The sequence below is a fragment of the Corythoichthys intestinalis genome, chromosome 8, assembly GCF_030265065.1.
Source record: "Corythoichthys intestinalis isolate RoL2023-P3 chromosome 8, ASM3026506v1, whole genome shotgun sequence".
Classification (NCBI taxonomy): Eukaryota; Metazoa; Chordata; class Actinopteri; order Syngnathiformes; family Syngnathidae; genus Corythoichthys; species Corythoichthys intestinalis.
The window spans coordinates 887,725-911,193 of record NC_080402.1 but is presented as its reverse complement, the minus strand read 5'-3'; the positions used below and the strand labels follow the sequence as shown (position 1 = coordinate 911,193).

The following is a 23,469-nucleotide window of genomic DNA, read 5'->3' as shown; positions in this document are numbered from 1 at the left end:
GTCCACCAAATTCTATGTTACAACACAAAACTGGATTCAGGAGCTGATTTTTTTTTTATTGCAGATTGAGCTACAGAGTATAGGGTGGATTCTTGAAACCAAAATGGCAGACTTCCTGTGTGTTCATCAATATGGGTTCTTGAGACTTTTTTTGTGGGTCTACTCACGATAGACATGTCCACCAAATTTTATGTTACTACACAAAACTGGATTCAAGGGCTGATTTTTTTTTTAATTGCAGATTGAGCTACGGATTAAAATTAGGTTCTTAAAACCAAAATGGCAGACTTTCTGTGTGTTTATCGATATGGGTTCTTGAGACTTTTTTGTGGGTCTTCTCATGGTAGACATGTCCACCAAATCTTATGTTACTACACAAAACTGGATTCAGGGGCTGATTTTTTTTATTGCAGATTGAGCTACAGAGTATAGGGTGGATTCTTGAAACCAAAATGGCAGACTTCCTGTGTGTTTATCGATATGGGTTCTTGAGACTTTTTTGTGGGTCTACTCACGATAGACATGCCCACCAAATTTCACGTTACTATATAAACTGGATTCTGTTTTGAATTTTTTACTGAGTGGCCGATTCAAAAAGACCAACTGAAACCAAAATAGCACACTTCCTGTGTGTTTTTTGACATGGGTTCTTAAGACTTTCTTGTGGGTCTACTCATGATAGGTATGCTGACCAAATTTCATGTTTCCAATTAAAATTGGCTCGAGGGGACGAATTACTTTCAAGACCCAACACGGTGCTACAGAGCCAAAACCGGAACTTGTAAGCAAAATGACAAACTTTCTTTGCCTTTTTTACATTGCTTTTTAGCTTGTTCTTTTATGGTTCTACCCAAAATAAGACACGGCTTCCAAATTTCACATTGCAAACTAAACCTGAATTTGAAAAAAATCTGGCAAATCACAGCAAAAATGCCGCCGCCAAAATCAAAATGGCCGACTCGTGACTGTAAGCCTTTTCACACGTGCCATTTTGAGACTTTTTCATGTTAGACATGCCTTCCAGATGTCACGGCGCTGAGTAAAAGCAGCCCCGGGGGATGCATTTTTGAAAAGCTCCGGACAGCGAGCCTCTTCCTTAGGGGGGCTTTGGCATCCCACTCTTGCCCAAAAGAGGCACTCAGGAATGGGGCCTGTGTTGCATGGTTGCGCCCTTAAGCAGCCATTCCAGGCATGTCTTCTCATGTCATGCCAGACACCTCCCCGATGTCTCACAACACACACTCTCACAAACACACACTTAGGCGTGCTCCGAGTGACCCAATTACCATTTTGTGAGAATGTGTTCAAGGTGCTATGAAGTGGTGAGCATGTCAAAAAATGAAAATAAATGCTCTCATGTCATTCATTCATAATATTTTGGGCACAAATCCATGGCAAAATGTGACAAATAAGGCCGTTTTAACTGTGCAACTTTTATGTCTACACCTTGAAGTTCCACTTAATAGCTTTCTTGGAGCAGCATCCTATTTGCTGTAGTTACATCTGGCATTTTAGCGCCTCACAGCGTCCAGAGCTGAGAGCTGCATGTTATTTCTGAATCATAGGTAGACAGTCAAATTCAGCACGATTTCCAAAAATGATGTATTCAAATGCGTTACATAAACGGTATTTCTTTTGGTTATTGTTGCAAATTCAGGGGTAGTTTGAGTGGTTTCCTCACGACAGGTGGATTTCCTTCTGCTTATCGCAATCCGGAATGCATTTCAAGTCGAAGTTGTACTTAGACTCCTTTGACTCTATTGACGCGCGCAAATTTTTGATGTTTAATCATGACTAAATATACGGTTAATTATTGTGTTTATGGATATGAAAATAATACAATAGTTTTAACTACAGTTGTCCCGATCACATATTTTTGCACCTGAGTTCGAGTCACCTGATTTTGAGAATTTGCCGATTCAGAGTACAGATACGATACTTTGGCAATTTATTTAATAATTTATTAGAAAATGTACATTTTACAATAACCTTGTCCATCCTGATTATTTTGCTCATTTGTAGCCATTGGATATCAATGGCAGCCAAATAACTCCATTTTAACTCATTTGCTCCCAAAAACGTATAAATACGTTCTATTCTTATTGTGTCAGTGTTCCAAAGACGTATTTATACGTCTTCTACGTTTTTTTTTTTTTTACAAGAGACATCTTCTGGGTTCTGATTCAATTTAGCTCCAAAGCACAAAGCTGAAAATCCATTTTGAAGCAATAAAACCAGGGCAGTAGCGCATTTGGTAACCTGATTCAATGGCAACGAACGGTCGGGCTGCACGGCCGGTGCGCCGGCGGGAGACGACCGAATGGAGAACAACCTAGAGGACGCCCGGCATGCTAGGTGCTGGACGACCGAGCAGAACGACCGGGACCACTAGTGCAGCAGACGATGCCGTTGAGTACGTGCTGCTCGCCGAGCAGACCCCGCAGAGACTCAAAAAAAAATCCATCTTTATGAGACAGGCGGCGATGAGGGAAAAGTTTACTCGGCTGTCGCTGCCACAACAGCGTCATCTCTCAGTTAGTTATGAGTAAATAAATTGTTACTTTGCTATTAAAAGCTCTATTTGCCTTTAAAAGGAAAACATTCAGATGTTTGGGATGTAACTAAAGCAAAAAGTAGCTGTATTAAAGTCAAAATTAAAAGCTTAATTTCTCTTTTTTCATCAGAAATTGGAAAATTGCTCAAACTAAGCTATTTTCTAATGCTGATTTCTAAAGAATGGAAAAAGATATGAACTTACTTTTTTCCCTGCTGAAATAAGAGAGTCTAATCTTTCTTTTGGTGGGGTTCCATGTTTATATAGCAATAGAACAGAATTTTCTGCGGGCCTTGCAAAGTGAGTCAAAATCCAGTAAAACGGCCGGGCGCGAAGAGTTTTGCACTGGTGAAAATGGCTGGGAGCTAATGAGTTAAAAACCCAATCTTTTTCATCCGATAAAAATGGCGTGATCGGGGACATCCCTACCTTTTTCTAAGAAAAATGAACCCTCCTGTGATATTTATCGGCAAAACGGCAAAGATTCCGCGACAATGTGTCTTTTGTGGTTAAACAGTAATATCAAATAATAGATTGAGTTGTATAAAGTCAACATCTTATCTTGAACGTGAGCTTGTAATATGGTCTGGACGGGTTTTAAAGTGTGATTGAGCACGAGACTCGTCCTTCCCATCTGGCAGCCCTGCTCGCCGTAGGATTTCATAGCACTTTTAACGTACGGAATCGTCACGGCGATCACAAAAACAAAGAAACGGCGAAGGCTGAGGATCCGCTGCTCTGTGTGTGTGTGTATATGTGCGCTACCTCCTCCAGGGAGTGCTGTGCAGAGGCGTGACTGTGACTGCGTGTGTTACATATGACAGATGGAGCAATACGGGAGCGAAGCAGCGAGGGTGACGTGACAGTGATGTGGGGGGAAAGAAAAAAGGTCACATTTAGAAAACGTGCCGCTGCGAGAAAGGTGTAAAAACAACATGGTGGAGAACATTATTTACGATATTTGCTGTTTTGTATATTACAGTATATATTGCATATATACAAAGAGCTAGATGCGAAAAATCGGAATCGCCAGGATTCGTTACAGATATTACGTGAACAAGGTGACCCCACCCAAAATTTGGATACCCATCATTTCCTGATTTTTTGGGGGAATAAAAAAACAATATTTTTCGGACTACAAGTCGCACCAGAGTAATGCCGCAACGATTAATCGATTAACTTTAGTAATACGATTAAGCTTCAAATCAAATTTTGACGTTTCGAGGAGTCGCTTAATTAGACTGGCATTGTAATGGTTTGTTTACATTTGATTTGGGTGTATACACTGCCTTCCAGTGGCAACAGTAAATATGACATAACTAGCTTAACAAACTTTTTTTTTTCCTATTTTTTTTTAACCAAGAATCGAGACTGTTTTACGTCCATATCGATAAAGAATTTGGGATTTGAGCATTCATTCACAAGAATTTTCAACAAAAAAGCTCTGTTTACATAAGGCAGCTGCTAGCTACATTCACTAACAGACTAGCATTGTACTTCGACATATTTACGTAAAATAAATGCTAACTGGACGTTTTTTTTTTTTTTTTTTTTTTGCTTCTAACCAACAATCGAGATTGTTTTATGTCCAAGAAATTTGGGGGGTTAAGCATTTATTCACCAGAATTTTCAACGGGAAAATTTGCCTTGCCTTTACATTTGGTGGCCGCTAATTTCCTTACCGACTAGCCTCATAGTTCGCAATATTTACGTAAAATAAATACTACCTGCACTTTTTTTTGGTTGTTTTTTGCTTTTAACCAAGAATCGAGACTGTAACATCCGTATCTATAAAGAATTCGGGGATTGAAGCATTTATTCACAAGAATTTTCACCGAAAAAGCTCTGTTTACATTAGGCGGCCGCTAGCTACATTCATTAACAGACTAGCATTGTACTTCGACATATTTACGTAAAATAAATGCTACCCGGTTCTTTGCTCTTTTAACCAAGAATCGAGGCTGTTTTACGTCCATATCTATAAAGAAATCAGGGATTCAAGCATTTATTCACAAGAATTTCAACGGAAAAAGCTCCTTGTTTACACATGGCGGGGGCAAATTTCCTTACCAACTAGCCTCATACTTCGCAATATTTACGTAAAATAAATGCTACCTGCACGTTTTTTTTTTTTTTGCTTTTAACCAAGAATTGAGACTATAAACATCCATATCTATAAAGAATTTGGGGATTTAAGCATTTATTCACAAGACTTTTCAGAGGAAAAAGCTCTTTGTGTTTCCATTGTCTGCTTTGACGGAGATTGGCCTCCTATGAATGGGCCCTGTGTCCCGTCAATACATTATGAAGTCCATGACAGTATTTTTTAACCGGTGTGCCGTGGCATACTAGTCAGTTGTGCCGCAAGAAGTTATCCAATATCACATTTTTTTATTTTATTTACGTCGTCGGGCGGAGTTGCAGTAGGAAAGAAGGAGTAGGTAGAAGGTTGCGGTCGTGTTCAAATAAGCTAGGTATTGCTCGTGTCGCGTTCAAGAACTGCTCAGATTTCTAGCCATCAGCCCACTTGCTGTCCGCAACAATGTGTACCCCAGAACGTCTACTGTACATAATTTAATTAGGGTCGTCAAGTGTCAATATACACGAAAGTGTCCTTTCCATTTCATCTGTATGTGAGACCGTCAATCCTCCCCCTGTGTTTTATTCCAACAAATTGTTGAGGACAGCAAGGTGGGTGATGGCTAGAAATCCGAGCAGTTCTTGAACGTGACACGAGCAGTTGCATTTGCCCTCGTTTCAAAATAAGTCGATTGACTATTTTGTTTGCCTCTGTGAAAACACAAACTTTTTGGGAGAAAAACTACAAAGGTAAATGAAAAAGCCTTCAAAGCCAGTTACCTTGTTGCTGAACTTGTTGCTAAATCCAAAAAGTCCCAAGAGACAATACTCCCTGCCTGCAAAGCCATTGTTAGCGTGATGCTTGGCCCTGATGTGGTTAAAGACATTGCTTAAAGTGCCTGTGACACGAAAAAGCATGTTTATTTCATAATACACGCGGTATTTTATGCTCATGAATGAAATCGACCGCTTGGATGTGTTTGGAAGCGATCGCTATATTTATTTAGTAAAATGGACAAATAAAAAATAATTTGGGGGCTTATAGACATATTGTCCTATCAAACACAAGAGGCTTTTGGCTTAAAATACAGCAGTTAATTCTAGAGAGGGGTACAAGAGCAGAAACTGCTTTTTCAGTCTTGTCTGTGTTTTCCACCATATTCATTTGAGTCCTGCAAGTATTAATATTAGAGATGTCCCGATCCGATATTTGGATCGGATCGGACGCTGATATGAGCAAAAAAACGCGCATCGGTATTGGATCGGAACACGGAAAAATTCCGATCCAGACTTCCGATCCATTTTTTTTTTTTTTTTTGAAAGTCCGGTCCGGGTTTCCCAGTGCACCGGTTTACATAATCCATTCCAATTTTTGCTTCGGTTTCCCTAAAATCCGGTCTGGATTTTACGGCACACCTTCAACACACTACATTTACATTACCGTCTCCCAATTTACCGAGAGACATTATCGGTAAAAATGTCAGCTGCGTGGGATCATTTCACCTTAAAGGACGACAAAGACGAAGAGGCAGACTGCAACATATGCCACAATAAAGTCAAGCGTTGTGGTAAAGCTGTAAGAAGTTTTAATACAACCAACCTAATCAAGCATTTAGCGAAATACCACCACAAACAATATGAGGAGTGTGTTAAGAAAACCCAAGACAAAAAGAAAGGTCCTACGCAACTAACACTGGCAGAAACTTTTGCTATGCGTGACAAACTGGCACTCGACAGTCCCAAAGCCCAGGGGATAACAAGAGTCATTGCCGAAGAATTCATTCTGGATGACGAGCCGTTATCTCACGTGAGTAAAGACGCACTATCCAACACTTAGAACCACGGTACAACATGCCCAGCCGTCATTACATCCTTGAGCGATTCGGCCGTGGAAGATTCGAGAACGATTCACAAACATCCAATTTCCGATTATTGAAATATGTCAAGTAAAGCGGAACTAATACACAGCGCGGTCTTCGGGACGCAATGAGAAACGGACCGCATTGCGTCCCGAAAGTAAACATAACTTGTCTTAGACCCGGGTAATGCCAATGCTCAACTCACGGCTTTAGCTCAACTCATGCCGCTGGATGAAAAACACAAGATTACCTGACTGCTGCTGACAGCCGCTACAAACTACGTCAACGTCGTTTTACTGGAGATAATAGATAATAAATATCATATGTATATAGAACTAGATGCTACACAACAGACTCGACTGCGTTAGCAACATTGAAGTATTGAAAACCAGATGCGTTAGTAAGCAGCCGCCATCTTAAAGCAGAAGACTTCCCTAGTAGGCTGTTGTGAACCTTCCAAGCGAACCTAATTAACTTTTGATCTAAAATACAAAAAAAAATCGGCAAAATCTTGACTTGAATCTATCTTCAAAACAGTTTTAAAACTTTCACATGTCGAAAGTAGACAGAAGGGAAATTATGAAATAACGGGAGCAATTTGAACAACTTTTAACAGTTGATTCGCAACATGAAATGAATTGAATGTAGTTTAAAGCTGCTGATACAGAATGGGGACTTGAGTATTTTATTTACTGTTTTAAAATGTTAACTTGATACTGAAATAGTCGTTTATTTAAACTTGGGAGGCTTTTTATACAATTTTTGTAACTAATGCACGAAACATTAAAAGCATCTAATAGCTTGGGGGATTTATGGGATTTTCCACTGAGGTTGCTGGTGTGTTTTGCTTTTTTAAGACTGTTTACAATATTATTTGCACGTTTTACCGACTGACTATGCCATTTCTGTTTGTTATTTATAATGTTGTGTTTGTCACTGAATAAACAGGTCAGTTTTTTGTTACCAACCGTTGTGTGTTATTCAAACTCACCTAATTCAGCTGGCTAGTTGTTATCAAGAGTACTAAAACCTTTTTCAACATGAGTCTGACAACTAAGTAAGGAGGCTAAATAACTTTAACACATGCTCAGATAGGTCGGTATCGGCCAGTATCATTATCGGATCGGAAGTGCAAAAACCTGGATCGGGACATCCCTAATTAATATGGCAAAGTTACGTTCATTTTTCAAACACATTTGGTTGGTCGATCACCATCCCAGTCAATTCTTTCCAAACGGATCACATGCACTGCAAGCTGCGCCGTGTTATCTTCTCCCTCAATCAAAGTCATGTGGAAGCTTTCACCGCGAGACACGCTGGCCTATTTTCACTGGCTTTCTTCACTTTTTCTGTTTCTGTTTCCGTGGGGGTCAAATATCCTTTGATGTCTTTTCATTAGGTTACGGGAAGAGGGGACGTATTATTTGTAGCGTGCTGTTAATCCTGTTTTGGGAACATGTGCCCGCTGCCGGTGCCCACAACCTGCCACCCGGCAGGGGGGCTCGCGCCTTCCAAGGCCGCGCTCGGTCGGGGGTCCCTTTCCTGATGGTGCTTCAGCATATTGTGTGTTGCAATTAGAGGTGGGTAGAGTAGCCAGAATTTGACTCAAGTAAGAGTAGTGGTACTTCAAAGTAATATTACTCGAGTAAAAGTAGTCATACAATGCATGATCAATCAGGACGTAAAGTCTTGCTGAGCAAGGCTGGGTGAAAACGGTGGTTTCCAAGAATTTTTGTCGTCTAGTTTTCAATATCTGTGGTCAGTAAATGTGCTTTAATGGGAGCAAATTTCAAATTTGCTCTTGAAAATGCGTGAAAATAACTACCATTATTGGAGAGTGTCAGAAGTTGAAGGCATCAAATATATAGTTTTATATTTGTTTTTGAGAACTTCCATTCAAGTTCAACTTTGCCAGTGATTGAAGCTCAACTCGTGCTTTTAAGAATGTAGCGAGAGGAAAAAGAAGCGTCTCGCTAAGTGAAAGGAAGAGCGAGGGCGGCGAGCGCGAGCGCCGTGATGAAAGACCGCATTGATAGCCGGCGACAACAAACGGATTCTTTGGCGGCCGAGCATAAAGGCGGCGTGCGGAAGACCCCCGAAAACTGGCGTGGGCCGACGCTGGCGAATCTCGCGGACACAGGCGTGACCGTGAGAAAAGCAACAAGCGTCAAAAAAAAAAAAAAAAAGGGACGCGATGCTCAAAGATTTGCACATTTTTTTGCTATATTTGAATCATTCCACTAAATTGTTTTGCCTTAAGTCGCATTCTATTTGCGGGGCGGGGGACGTTTTTTGTCTTGATGAATTGTTGCTGCAGCTTATTTTGCTTATTCAATCAGATCTCCCGGACAGTCCAGAACAAATGGCGGGACGTCCAGTCCCAACACAAGGAACACCGGAGAATGCCTGATATCCAACTGATAACATGACTGATAAGACTCCAAGAGCCCCATTGACGCTGAAGAATGTGGAAAAATCCACAACCCTCGTTGCCCTGAAAACAGAAACTCCTGAATCCTCCTGTCCAATCCACTAACAGACAATAATCCTAAACGATGCCCAAGCACACCCTTCTTCTGCCCACAGCCCGCCCCGCGAGAGACTTAAAAAAAAAAACGGAATGTTTAACTGATTGTCATTTTTCTCAGGAACCTTTTGTTGACTTGTGATATGGTGACCTTGGAACGAGTCTGCCTCCCTGCCTGTGTCTGTTTCTGTTTCGCCTTGCCGTTTGATCGCTGTCAACCTGAATAAATTGTCAACTTGTGCTCGTCTGAGTTTCCCGGCCCGGGTCGTTGGAGCTGCGCCAGGTCGGCTGGTGTGATCCCGGCAATCTGGCTATAGGTCAGATTCCTTCATCAACAAAACAAATAATAAACAGAAATATAATAATCCTTTCCATTTCAATCGGGCTTTCGTGCCAGTTGGTGCTCGGGCCCTAACGAGCTATTTTCATCCTTCTGATGTAAATTTACCACAAGTAGACGTCCAATCCATTTGAACTGCAAGGGTGGCAGCGAATGAACCCCTCCCACTTCAAACAGGCTCCTCCCACTTCTATGTCCGTCAGTGGCAGCCAATGCGAGGCAACGAGGTCATTTTGGGCCATTTCAGGTTATTACAGTGGTATGAAAGAGTATCCGAACTTTTTTGGAATTTCTCACATTTCTGCAGAACCTAACCACCAAATGTAATCTGATCTTTGTCAAAATCACACTGATGAAAAAACAGTGTCTGCTTTAACCAAAACCATCCAAACATTTATAGGTTTCATATTTTAATGAGGATGGTGTGCAAACAATGAGAGAAGGGGGGAAAAAAATAAGTCAACTATCACATTTAACATTTTGTGCCCCACCCCCCTCCCCACCCGGGCAGCAATAACTGACGGCGCTTGACGTCCAATTCATTTCACTGGGAGGGGCCAATGCCAGCCAATGAGTTAGTTACCAAGGAAACTGATAAACAAAATCAGTCAAGATCAGTCACCTTAGACACTCAAATAGCCATTTGAGAGTCTCCAACCCAAAAATAAAATACCAGGTTACACAAAAGCCCTCTGACATCTAACATTTAATGAACTGCAACAACATTTTGAGTTTATCTATACTTTGCCTGTTGGGGGCCAAATAGTTTTTTTTTTTGTGTGTGTGCATCAGAACGGACCTTAATCCGCGTCCACACTCCCAGTACAAATAGAATGGGCGTCTACCAGTGATATACTCATTGAAATTCACAGCGGGAGGATGATTGGGCGTCTAGCGTCGTCTATGGCACTGAAACAGTTAACTGCCATAGTCATGAAGAGCCAAAGCAAAAAAAAAAAAAAAAAAAACAGAAAAAGCCAAATGCAGCTCTGGAGCCACAGGTTGCAGACTCCTGCCCATTACTATTAAGAGTAGTGCAAGTGCCAAAACAAATAAATAACTGAGCATCGGCATTTTTGCAATGAAAAATGATGGTATCCGGACAGAACATTTCAGTGTCCGTACTTGGATTCTTTTGCCCACCCTGGTAGAGAAGAATCTATTTTCTCTCCTTACCTGAGTGCTGACCGTCCTGGTCCCGTCCGTGGCCTCCACCGTCAGGTTGTAGTTGGACTTTTGTTCGGCGTCCAACGGCCTGGCCACGATGAGGGTTCCGCTAGCTTTGCCCACGTCGAAGCGGCTGTCGTAGTTTCCGCCTGGGCACAGCACAACGAACGTCAGGCCGAGAAAGGGAGCCCAACCGATGAACGACGTCGTTTGGATGACCACGAACACAAAAAAAGGGGAACGAAATCAAAGGTGTTTGAAAGGTGCTATGATATACTACAGCAAGTGACTTTAAAATGATAGCAGAGCGTAATTTGGACTCGAATCCATCCAAAAAAACTGACAAAAAAGGCTTCATAATGAAGTGAGATCATTATTTGGCTTCCTTTCTCAGCTGCCAGTAAAAAATCTCAAAACAGGAGATGAGGTGAGCTGTCTGAAATCTGCTAGCTAGCATGCTATCCATTCGCAGGCAATTCTCTTGTTGCCATTGTAGGTATACAAACTGTTTGCATGTCACACTTGCCACGCTATACGCTTGTCTGAGGAGTCATAATGTGTTCGTGTAAAAGTGCGTCGTGAACGTATCCGACCACCCGAACGCATCTTGTAGCTACATGCTAATATTTCTTTTACTTGATTTAAAAAATATACATAAGCATTTTCAAGCAGGCATTTTTAAAATAGCACATTTCATTCAGCTACCTTTGCATGTTTCCTTCAAGTTGTGAACAAACTGAGTCATAAAAACATGTATTAGCATGTAGCTACAAGCATGAGTGGATCCATCAGAGTGGCATGGGGGGGTGAAACTGCCACCTTAAAAAATAAGCTTGCCACTCCAATTGCCATCCACTGTGTGGTGTAAGTGAGGATCCTTAAATTTATAATATAAAAAGCATATATAACATATATATAATATATATGAGAAGGTATATACGTTTAGTACAGTATAAGTATATATGTATAATACCTTATTGCCTCGATTATAAGACGGTGTTTTTTTGCATTGAAATAAGACTGAAAAAGTGGGGGTCGTCTTATATTCGCGGTCTAGACGTTATACCCATTCACGACGCTAGATGGCGCCAGATATCATTGAAGCGATGTTCTGTCATGACATCTCAGCTACTCTCAAGTTTAACCAGTTTGCATTATTGCAATGTTTTTTTTCCTTCTTCAAATTTGTTTCAAGACTACAGTTACAGTTAGACTTCACTTTGATGGTTAATGCAGTTATTGCAATTTTGTTGTTTTATCACAATAGATTGGTTTATTTACATTTCAAAAACCAGAAGCCATTCATTTACGAATGTGACTGCACTTTAGTTTACATATTTAAATGTTCAGATATTAAGATTTGAATGAAATAACATGCTTTTTCTCTCAAATATATTGTTATAATCATTTGTTTCATATGTACTGTAATTATTTTCTGTATAAAAATTAATTTGGTGTTGAAAAAGTCTTTTTTCAAACAAAAGAGGGGGTCGTCTTATTATCAGGGCCATCTTATATTCCGACCAATGCGGTAAAATACAATTAAAATATATCAAGTTAAGTTTCTCAATATCAGTTTGTAAATGTCGCTTTTGTAGTGTCTACATAGGATTTCTTAGCAAACTGATTCCATGTGTTGACACTTGGGGATAATGAATCGATGTGGATCAATATATCGATTTGTTAAGCACAACTGAACGTAATTCGGTCAGAATGCAAAATGATTCCATTTTCGGTATGCAGTTTTGTTAAAAATAAATAAATAAATAATAATAATAAATTGTCACACACATCAAAACTCAGTAGTATTTTTATTGCCTTAGGTAAATTGGAACGGATTGTGTTAAATGTCATTTCCTATTAAATCAATCAAAGGCCTTTGAATTGAATTGTCGCAGAATATCGTATCATTCTCCCAAAGAATCGACAATGTATTATACCATCGTGAAATATTTGCCACCCTCAAAAAGTTCCTGCCTCGCTCTCGCCACTCCGTAAAATTTTTTTCTAGATCCGCTCTTGGCTAAGAGACGTGCTCGCGTGGTCAGATACGTTCCCGACGCACTTTCACACTAGCGCATTTTAACTCCTCGGCCAATCATATCGCTTAAATAGTGTGACACGCAGCCCCCGAATAGTTCGTGTACCGACAGGGTCAACGTGTGCTAGCTAGCTAACGCGGCACAAAATATGGTAGACATGATCATCAAGTCTGGTTGTCAAGTCACAACCAGAATTGCTGAAGAAAAGTGGGCGTTCCCTGATGCATTGTGCTGGGTGGAAATTGTAAAAAAACAGCCAGAATTGAGTGCCAAATTTGTTTTCCTCATGTAAAATGATAGCAGTGCGGTCATTTTCATTTTTTGTCATGCTCAACATTTTATAGCACCATGAAACAACACTTCCTGGTGTAGAAATGAGTGTTGTTTCGAAGGTTGGATTACATGACAACGACGTCTGCTAGCCTAAAAAAATATGAACCTTGATTTCAAATGAGTTTTCACTTTTGATAACAAATCTAATACTTTATCTTTCATTTTTTTCCAACTTAACGCATTCACCGCCAATGAAGGCGATGGTGTTGCACAGCCATTTTTTGGTTTTTGTTTTGAAAAAACATTTTTTTAATAGAATTTTTTTAAGTAAAAAAAAATAATAATAAATACTGGACTTTATTTTATTTTTTTAAAAGCTAAGCAGAAATGACGATGTATTGTTTTGTTTTAATAATAAAAAAATAGTATCAAAAAAACATTGTCATAATTAAAAATTACAGAATAAACAAGAATGTATTTTAATTCTTTAGCTGCTTTTAGCATTTTTCATTTATCATATTTTCTGCACTATAAGGTGCGTTGGACTATAAGGCGCACCTTTAATGAATGTCCCATTTTAAAACTTATTATATCTGTATCTTTTATAAAAATAATTCAATTAGATATAAAAAACTAAGTATAACAGATTATAGGGAGATTTTTCCTTTTTTTGGTTAGGTAATAAGAATGTAACGGACAAAAAAACATTTTAACCGTTCAGAAAATACCATTAACATTGACATGAATAAAAAAATTAACATAATAGGACAATATTTAATGTTAAGTCTTTAGCTGGTGGTGTTATACGCCTAATTCATATTCCAAGTTAAAAAAGAAAAAATACTAGGGCTGTCAAAATTATCACGTTAACGGGCGGCAATTAATTTTTTAAATTAATCACGTTAAAATATTTGACGCAATTAAAGCACATGCCCTGCTCAAACAGATTAAAATGACAGTACAGTGTAATCTCCACTTGTTACTTGTGTTTTTTGGAGTTTTGTCGCCCTCTGCTGGTGCTTGGGTGCGACCCATGAGCATTGTGTAATTATTGACATCAACAATGGCCGGCTACTACTTTATTTTTTGATTGAAAATTTTACAAATTTTATTAAAACGAACACATTAAGAGGGGTTTTAATATAAAATTTCTATAACTTGTACTAATTTATCTTTTAAGAGCTACAAGTCTTTCTATCCATGGATCACTTAAACAGAATGTTAATTCCATCTTGTTGATTTATTGTTATAATAAACAAATACAGTACTTATGTACAGTATGTTGAATGTATATATCCGTCTTGTGTCTTATCTTTCCATTCCAATAATAATTTACAGAAAAATATGGCATATTTTAGAGATGGTTTGAATTGCGATTAAGTACGATTAATTTTTAAGCTGTGATTAACTCGATTAAAAATTTTAATCGTTTGACAGCCCTAAAAAAAATACATTGGGATTATTAAAAAAAAATATATATATATATTTCCAATATCATCGTGTTCTTAGTGTTTCCCTAACTCCACCTCCAGGCCTGGCATGCACGTTCCAGTTTTTGGTGATTGTTGTCATGTAAAGACGCCCAACATAAGACACTCAAAGGGGTAGATGAAAAGGGCAATGAAAAATGAATGGCGATTGGACACTGGTCTGCCAGCAGCTACCTTCTGCTGTACAGTTGTGGTCGCAAGCCATCTGAAGGACGTAAAACGTCTCAGTGTCCTCTATGCCTCCTTGAAAGCATAACGAGGCACCGAAAGAAAGGGATAGCGCCAGAAGAAAGAAGACAAAGAGTCAAGAAAGGGCTTTTTTTTTAAAGTTAGTTCGCCGGAAAATGTCTTTCTTTCTACGGGAGTCAGCTACCGACCTGAGATCTGGAACCAGACTGGCACGTCGGACGACTCTGTGGCAACCACGCCCACCATGTGCGCCACGGGGTCGCTCTCCATCACCGAAAAGGAGAAGGGCGACTCCTCGAAAAGCAGCGGGGCGGCGTCCTCCGGCACCCCCGGCTTGGGGATCCACTCCAAGTGGAGGCGGCAGGTGGAAGACTTCTGTGGCCGACCGTTGTCCACCGCTTTGATCTGATACCGTTCCAAAAAAGACATTGGTTTCTATTTTTAATTATTCCTAGTCATTCATTTGACATTTTAAATTCATTTTAAATTCCAAAAGGTTCAGATACTTTTTCATACCACTTCATTTCAAAGTTTATGTTCTATGTTCTAATTATTTCTTCAGTTACTGTTCCAGTTGTTTCATTAGTTCCTAGTTATGTGATTTAGTTTGTTGGCATGTGATCATTTTAGTTTTTTTTTTGACCTTTGATTTAATCACTTATTACTTGTCTATGGTTAATGGGTGAAAGCATGTTCCTCTGCTTAGACCAGAGGTTCTCAACCTGGATTCCATGGAACCCCAGGGGTTCCATGAGTAAGTTGACGTGGTTCGGCGGAGAGCCCTATTTTTGTACACAGACAAAATCTAGGCAAAGTGGGGTTTTAGACCAGTTTTTGGACTGGTTTGCCTCCAATATACAGGCTGTATTCCATTTCTTTCAACTGTTAGCCCTCTATCTAATGAGACAAGAAACTGGTTTGCTCAGTGGAAGGTTGACTCGCACTGTGTGTTAAGAAGTACAAGAGACCTGCGGTCAGCGTGGACTCAAATTTTGACCCATTTTAAAACATACTTTTAAAATGTGACAAAATCTGAAAAAGAATTCGCTTAGTTCCGTGCTTCAATTATTTTCTGTTACGCCCCCCCCTAGGAAGACATAAACGTTCCGTGCGCCCCCCCCCAACTCTCTGCTGCCACTGTAAATATGCTGTACTATCATGTCTATAATATTCTTATTATTATAAGTACACCTCTGCATAACATTGTGTTCTTTTTAATATTAAAGAAAAAAAGTAATATCGATCAACTTCCAATAAAGTGTAAAAAAATAAAATAAAATAAACATCCATACTGTAAAAATACACTCAATACATTTTTGGATCGTTTGGTACTGAAAATAAAATTTAATAAAATCATTAAATAACAATACATTCAAATTGATTAGCAACATTAACTCAAGAGGACTATATGCCAAACAATTGGACTGAAACAACAAAAAATAGAACAAAAACGACAGTGGCATTGGACAGAGGGGCAGTTTTTATTCTTGCTGCAGGCAGTATCAGCTCCTTTGCTATGCTGTGGTGTTATTTTGCACTGAGCAACTTGTTATGCCACTGTTAGGTTTTGTGTTGGTTTCTCCTAGTGTGACTTGTCCCTGTGATTACCCATTGCTCTCACCTGTGTGTGTTTTCCCAGTGTATCCTGCAATCTGCATCCACCTGTGTTACCCAGCTGTTCCTCGTCTCGTTACCCCTTGTCTGCGTATATAATGACCCAGTTTCTTGTCACTCCTTGTTGCGTCATTGTCTATGTCCGTCTCTGCCAAAGTCAAGTTCGTTCCAAGCCCTCGTGTATCCGTCCCTCCGATTTAAGTAAGTTTTGTTTGAATCTTGCCCTTTTGTTCCCCAGTGGTTTTGGTTGTACTTTGTGTTTTTGTTAGATATCATTAAAACGTTTTTTGAGTTCATCGCCATCTGCCTCCTGCCTTGCATTTTTGTTTCCTGCGTTTGGGTCCACACACACCTGCCTGCCCAGCACTCCCTGACAGCCACCTTATATAATACTAACCGTGCTCACTGGTTTACCGATGTAACACTGACAAAGCGGGACGACTGTTGGCAGTATTCGGCACGTTTTCGCTGAAAAAAAAAAATCGTGCTGTCCGCTGCGAACATTTTTAGACAAAGTAAACAGACTGGTCTTTCCTCGTCTCCCGCTGTACTAAAAGTCAAAGCCAAAAGCCAAATGCTACGTACGCTTCGTCATATTTCCTCATCTTAGCTTTTTATATGTGCTCTTTGCTGTGTGCTCTTGTTTGGTTAAAAAATACTGTGCACACGCTGAAAATGAGAGCGCCACTGCCACCAACTGAGTGTATGTGCAATTACTTTTTATTCTAGTATGGCAAAAAAGTATGTTCCCAAAGGTCATATCGCTCTGCGCCCCCTAGTGGGGGCCCGCCCCACTATTTGAGAAGTACTGGCTTAGTTATTAGCTTTTTAGCTTAGATATATCAATTTTTTAAAAAATGGTTATCTAATTCTGAAGTGTTCGGTGAATGCACATGTGAAACTCGTAGTTTCGCAAGGTTAAGAACCACTGACTTAGACATTATCAACAGGACTTAAGTGGTTCGCAAGAACGCCGCAAAATGCATGGTGTCTGCTTGTGCTAATGTCGCTAGGTCATTAATGCGTTTTGACTTAAGTATATATCGTCAAACGATATTTTGTTACAAATCTAGTGCGACGTATAGTACGAAAAATATGGAAATTAGAAATAAAAACAAAAAAACACCAGAATTGCACTCAGGTGTGTGACCGGGATGCCTCCACTGACCGTGAGGATGTCGTACTCCCCCGCCGCCGAGAACTTCTTGGACGACACGGCCCCAGTCTTGGGTTCGATGAAGAACTTGCCGTGCTCGTCGCCCTCCTCGATGCTGTAGGAGATCTCGGCGTTGGCGCCGCTGTCGCGGTCGGAGGCGATGACCCGGTAGACTGGGTCCCGGCGGGCGGCGGCCCGCTCTTTCTCGGGGTTCCGTTCCCGTTCGGGGAGTTTGATCTTGTAGATCTTCTCCAGGAAGAGCGGACGGTTGTCGTTCTCGTCCAGCACGCGCACGATGACGCGCACCGTGGTGGATTTGGCCGGAACGCCGTGATCGGTGATGGTGACCTGTGGGGGTCATGTAATGCAAAAATTAGTAATGCTATTGCTATTCTCTAGCTGACTCATCTAACTGATCCATTTGGACTGGGAGGGGTTAATCAATCCAAATGGATTGGACATCTACTGCTGTCAATGGCACTGAAAGATAAGCATTCACAGCCAGTCCTCACAGTTTAAATGAATTTTATGAATAACAATATTATATACTAAGAAGTCTATGTTGAATACTAGTTCATCACTTGAGGCAACTTATCAGAAGATGTGCAAACATCTACTAGAACTTGCCGTCCCATGTTGCCCGAGAGACACATTGAGTTTGTTTGACTAGCGCACTTTGGCGGACAACAACTACATTAGCCCGCTAATTGAAATGACGCTAGCAAATGGTGTGTGGCGGGCAGATGCTTCTTAACGGCGCCGGCATTTGTTGTGCCCTTGCGGCGTCTCTTGTCACGGTGTGTTCAATTGTCCTAAGAAAGTCTCTCTTTTTTTTTTTTCAGTCCCCGATAAAATCCCGTTAACGACACATAAAAGTGCACCTGTTCTTTCCGCGGAAGTTGGAATGCGCATCCGTTTGGCAGTTTCAAGACGCTAAATGGAATTGTTCGTCCCTTCATTTATTGAAGGCCAATGAGATGAATCGGGATTAGATTAAAAGAGATTCACTTTTTAAATCGCGCCTATGGGTAGCAAGCTAGCTAACAGACTGCAAACCGCTCATTTTGGGTGTGAGATCATCTTCTGTTTTTAAGTGGGCGGGGCAAAGGCAGCTGAGGAAGGTAGACACATTAGGACTAGGGCCAGCAACCTTTAATAATCAAAGAGCCATTTTTGTCCAGTTTCGGCAAAATAGTCATCACTGGGAGCCGCACGCACATTTTGACTTTTGAACAAATTGCGTCAGCTCAACTCTGTACGTCTGTTTACATACATACAGAATTCTGTGGTACATATTTGACATAACAAATGATTTTAGCCTCCTTTAACCATTTGATATTTCTTATTTGACATTTTCTAGAGGAACATGAAATACAAAAACTAGCTTTCTCACAAGTCGACCCCCCAAAAAAAAAAGTCTCAAAAAACTATGCTGGAAAACAAACAGGAAGTCCACCATTTTAGTTTGAAGTGCCCATTTTGACTGAGAAGAATCCTCTTGAATTTATTTTGAAAAATCAGCCCCTGAAGACCGTTTGACATAGAGACATGAAATTTAAAAACTAGCTTTCTCACAAGTAGACCTAAAAAAAAGTCTCATGAAGCCATGCTGGAAAACAAACTTGAAGTCGGCCATTTTAGTTTTAAGAGCCCATTTTGGATGAAGAGAATCCTCAAAAAGTTATTTTGAAAAATCAGCCCCTGAAGACAGTTTGACGTAGAAACATGAAATTTAAAACCTAGCTTTCTCATTAGTAGACCTCAAAAAAAGTCTGAAGAAACCATGGTGGAAAACAAACAGGAAGTCGGCCATTTTAATTTGAAGCACCCATATTGGACGAGGAGAATCCTCAAGAATTTATTTTGAAAAATCAGCCCCTGAAGACAGTTTGACGTAGAAACATGAAAGTTAAAACCTAGCTTTCTCATTAGTAGACCTCAAAAAAAGTCTGAAGAAACCATGGTGGAAAACAAACAGGAAGTCCGCCATTTTAATTTGAAGCGCCCATGTTGGACGAGGAGAATCCTCAAGAATTTATTTTGAGAAATCAGCCCCCGAAGACCGTTTGATGTAGAGACCTGAAATTGAATATCTAGCTTTCTCACAAGTAGACCTTAAAAAAAGTCTCAAGAAACCATACTGGAAAACAAACAGGAAGTCCACCATTTCAGTATGAAGCGCCCATTTTGGACGAGGAGAATCCTCGGGAATTTATTTAGAAAAATCAGCCCCTGAAGACTGTTTGACGTAGACATGAAATTTAAAAACTAGCTTTCTCACAAGTAGACCTTAAAAAAAGTCTCAAAAAACCATGGTGGAAAACAAACAGGAAATCAGCCATTTTCATTTGAAGCTCCCATTTTGGATGAAGAGAATCCTCAAAAAGTTATTTTGAAAAATCAGCCCCTGAAGACAGTTTGACGTAGAAACATGAAATTTAAAACCTAGCTTTCTCATTAGTAGACCTCAAAAAAAGTCTGAAGAAACCATGGTGGAAAACAAACAGGAAGTCCACCATTTTAATTTGAAGCGCCCATATTGGACGAGGAGAATCCTCAACAATTTATTTTGAAAAATCAGCCCCCGAAGACCGTTTGACGTAGAGACCTGAAATTTAAAAACTAGCTTTCTCACAAGTCAACCTCCAAAAAAGTCTCAAGAAACCATGGTGGAAAACAAACAGGAAGTACCAGGAGGGTACCTGTCCCATTGACCACCATGACTTTACATAGTTGCTGAATTAATGAGTTGCAGGAGTGTTCTGTTAATGCACAAAACAGTGATCCTGGCTTGATCCACCTATTAAAGGGAAGTTAAACTTCTCTGTTAAATCTCACAAGCCCTATAGTAAATTTTTATCAAGAATGATTTTTTCAACTATCAAACTGATTGGCATCAGATAGTTCAAAGAGCCGCATGTAACTCCGGCGCCATGGGTTGCTGACCCCTGCATCAGGATCTCATTTCATTATGTTGTCACGTTTTTGCGATGGAACAGTGTCCAAAAAGTGCTCTGCTATCATTTTGAAACTACTTGCATAGCACCTTTAACTTGTTTTTTCAAACACTATTCATTCATCTTCTGAATAGTTTATCCTCACAAGGGCCGCGGGGTTTTCAAACACAAGTTCAACATAAATTGAAACTTTTGCTCTAGAGCGCCTTCGTTGTACATAGCGTATGTTTCAAGCGGCAGGCAGGTCGCAGTGCAGCCTCTTGTTTTCTGTTCTCCTTTGTTTGGATCATTCCCAGCCTGTCCGCAGACCTGATTCCTCGGCATGCCCGCTCACGTCCCACCCTGGCTGTCTCGCCCCTCCCCCAGTGCGGGAACGGCGGCCTTTCTGCTCTCTGTCCTTCCCCCGCTCGTAAAAGTTGAGGGCGCACCACGTGTAGATACCTTAGCGGGGTCGTGAAAGTGCAGAGGAAAATGGCTTCCGGATTCCAACGCAAAACTCAGGTCATCTTGGTAACACATGAAACTAAAGGAATTTCTTTTACAGGCCAGTCAGCAGCGATGAATGTCAAAATAAATTGAAAATCCTGAATTTAAAAATTGTTCATTTGTTGTCATCCTCCCACTTTAAAAGGATTGGACGTCTAGCCCCGTCAATGGCAGACACTGAGTAAACAGCAGATGCTTTGTTATTAGTAGAATAATAAGATAGTTATGACTTTGTTTTATTGACTTTGATGGGAACCGTACCAACATGGCAGCCCTGAGGCCATTAGGCAATGAAAAGATCTTTTCATGCTTCCGCCATCAATTGAAATGAGTTTTTCATTCATAGACGTCCAAACCATTTGAAGCAGCGAATGAAGAAACAATAATTCGCTGTCAACCCTTCCACTTGAAATAGATTGGACGTCTAGCCCAGTCAATGGCAGCCACTGAGTAAATAGCAGATGCTTCAACATTAATAAAATAATCTTGGTTAAGAAATAAGATACAGTGGTATGAAAAAGTATCTGAACCTTTTGGAATTTCTCACATTTCTGCATATAATCACCATCAAATGTGATCTGATCTTTGTCAAAATCACACAGATATAAAAACAGTGTCTGCTTTAACTAAAACCACCCAAACATTTATAGTTTTTTCATATTTTAATGAGGATAGCATGCAAACAATGACAGAAGGGGAAAATAAGTAAGCTGAGGGGAAAATAAGTAAGGTGACTCTCTGCCTAAGGAGACTTAAATAGCAATTGAAACCAATTTTAACCAAACAATTTAAGTCAGTTGTGCTCCCAATCACTGATGAGTGGTTAAAAACTGCCCTGCCCACTATAAAACACACCCCTGGTAAGAATTGTCTTGATGAAAAGCACCGTCTGATGTACATCATGACTTGGTCAAAAGAGCTGTCTGAAGACCTGCGATCAACGATTGTTGATTTGCTGGGAAAGGATACAAAACCATCTCTAAAAGTCTGGATTTTCATCGATTGATAGTCAGAGAAGTTGTCTAAAAAGGGAGAAAGTTTGGCACTGTTGCTTCTCTCCCAAGGAGTGGTCGTCCACCAAAAATAACACCATGAGTTCAGCGCAGAATACTCAGAGAGGTAAAAAAGAACCCTAGAGTTACAGAGATCACAGGCGCAGTCCCATATCTCTATGCACACATCAACTATATGTAAAACTATGTTGTTCATGGGAGGACTCCACGGCGGAAGCGACTGCTGTATAAAAAAAACATTGTTGCTCGTTTAACGTTCGCAAAAAAAGGCGCTTGGACAATCCACAGAAGTTTTAGCAAAATATTTTGTGGACTGATGAAACGAAAGTTGAATTGTTTGGGAGTAACACAATGTCATGTGTGGAGGAAATATGGAATAGCTCACCAACATCTACCCCCCATCTCCATCGTGTTTCATGATTTGGGGCTGTTTTGCTACCTCGGGGCCTGGACAACTTGCAATCATTAATGGAAGAATAAATTAAAAAGTTTTGCAGGAAAACCTGTGGCTGTCTGTCAGACAGTTGCAGCTACAAAAAGGATGGATGCTGCAACAAGACAATGATCCAAAACAGAAGTAAATCAACTTCAGAATGGTTTCAGAAGAACACGTTCTGGAGTAGAGTCAAATTCCAGACTTGAACCCCATTGAGATGCTGTGACATGACCTAAAGACAGTGATTCATGCCGGACATCCCAGGAATCTGTGTAAACCACAGCTGTTTTGAAGAGAAGAATGGGCCAAGATTAGTCCTGATCGATGGGCCAGACTGATCTGCAGCAACAGCAAGTGTCTGGTTAAAGTTAATGCTGCCAAAAAAAAAAAAAAAAAAAAAAAGGGGGGGGGGGGGGGGGGGGAGACAAAATACTAAATGTGATGGTTCACTTATTTTTCTCCCTTCTGTCATTGTTTGCATACCATCCCCATTTAAATATGAAAACCTATAAATATTTGGGTGGTTTTAATTAAAGCAGACAGTTTTTTCATCTGTGTGATTTTGTCTAAGATCAGAACACATTTGTGATTTTATGCAGAAACGTGAGAAATTCCAAACGGTTCAGAGATTTTTTCATACCACTGTAGTTCTTATTACTTCAGTTTAATGTCAATTCATTGACTTTGATGAGGCCTGACCCCAACCAACATGGCCTCATGATGGCCATGTTGGTAGTGGCAACGAAAGGTCTTTTCATGCTTCTACTGTCAATTGGAATGAGTTTATCACTAGTATATATCCAATTCATTTGAAGTGGGAGGGTGCAGTGGCGTCACCAGGGGGTGGCCAGGGGTGGCCACGGCCCCCCCTATAAATTTGGTGGCCACCCCGCTTGCCAGTATACCGTTAGATTGTTGTAGTTTCAGTTATGCATTTTATCCCAAATGCACCTGTTTTTCCCCAGTAAATATTTTGTTTTGTTAAATGTACACCTTATGCCTAATATATACATAACACAATAAAACAATTGTTGTGGAACTCAAAATGTTGACTGGACAGTTATGGACTATGCACATTAAATCATGAGTAACATCAAATTTTACACAAAGTATATCAGTAGCCGTGTCCTTAAGTCTTTCTGATAGTTTTCCCCTGACCTTTTTACTGCAATAATATAATGAAAACCTGAAATTATGGCTTTTAGTTTTGGTGTGCCACCCCAAGATTTTAAGTGGCCCCATTTGGCCACCCCTATGAAAAATTTCCAGAGGCGCCACTGGGAGGGT

General features: G+C 40.2%; 1 protein-coding gene across 11 annotated transcripts in view; it reads right to left on the bottom strand.

Moving 5' to 3' along the window:
• fat1a (FAT atypical cadherin 1a) overlaps positions 1–23,469 on the bottom strand; it is a 137,159-nt gene that overhangs the window by 56,218 nt on the left and 57,472 nt on the right. For 9 of the 11 annotated variants that reach the window (XR_009064093.1, XR_009064091.1, XR_009064095.1 and 6 more), the window contains exons 5-8: positions 17,303–17,638; positions 14,709–14,925; positions 14,506–14,574; positions 10,536–10,675 (exon numbers count right to left, since the gene is read on the bottom strand). Coding sequence is in view for 6 of the 11 variants with exons in the window: in XM_057842846.1 (XP_057698829.1) it covers positions 10,536–10,675; positions 14,506–14,574; positions 14,709–14,925; positions 17,303–17,638 (762 nt within the window). In the remaining 5 variants the exon portion in view is untranslated. The remainder of the gene's footprint in view (positions 1–10,535; positions 10,676–14,505; positions 14,575–14,708; positions 14,926–17,302; positions 17,639–23,469) is intronic. The other 2 variants (XM_057842843.1, XM_057842844.1) reach the window with 1 other exon arrangement.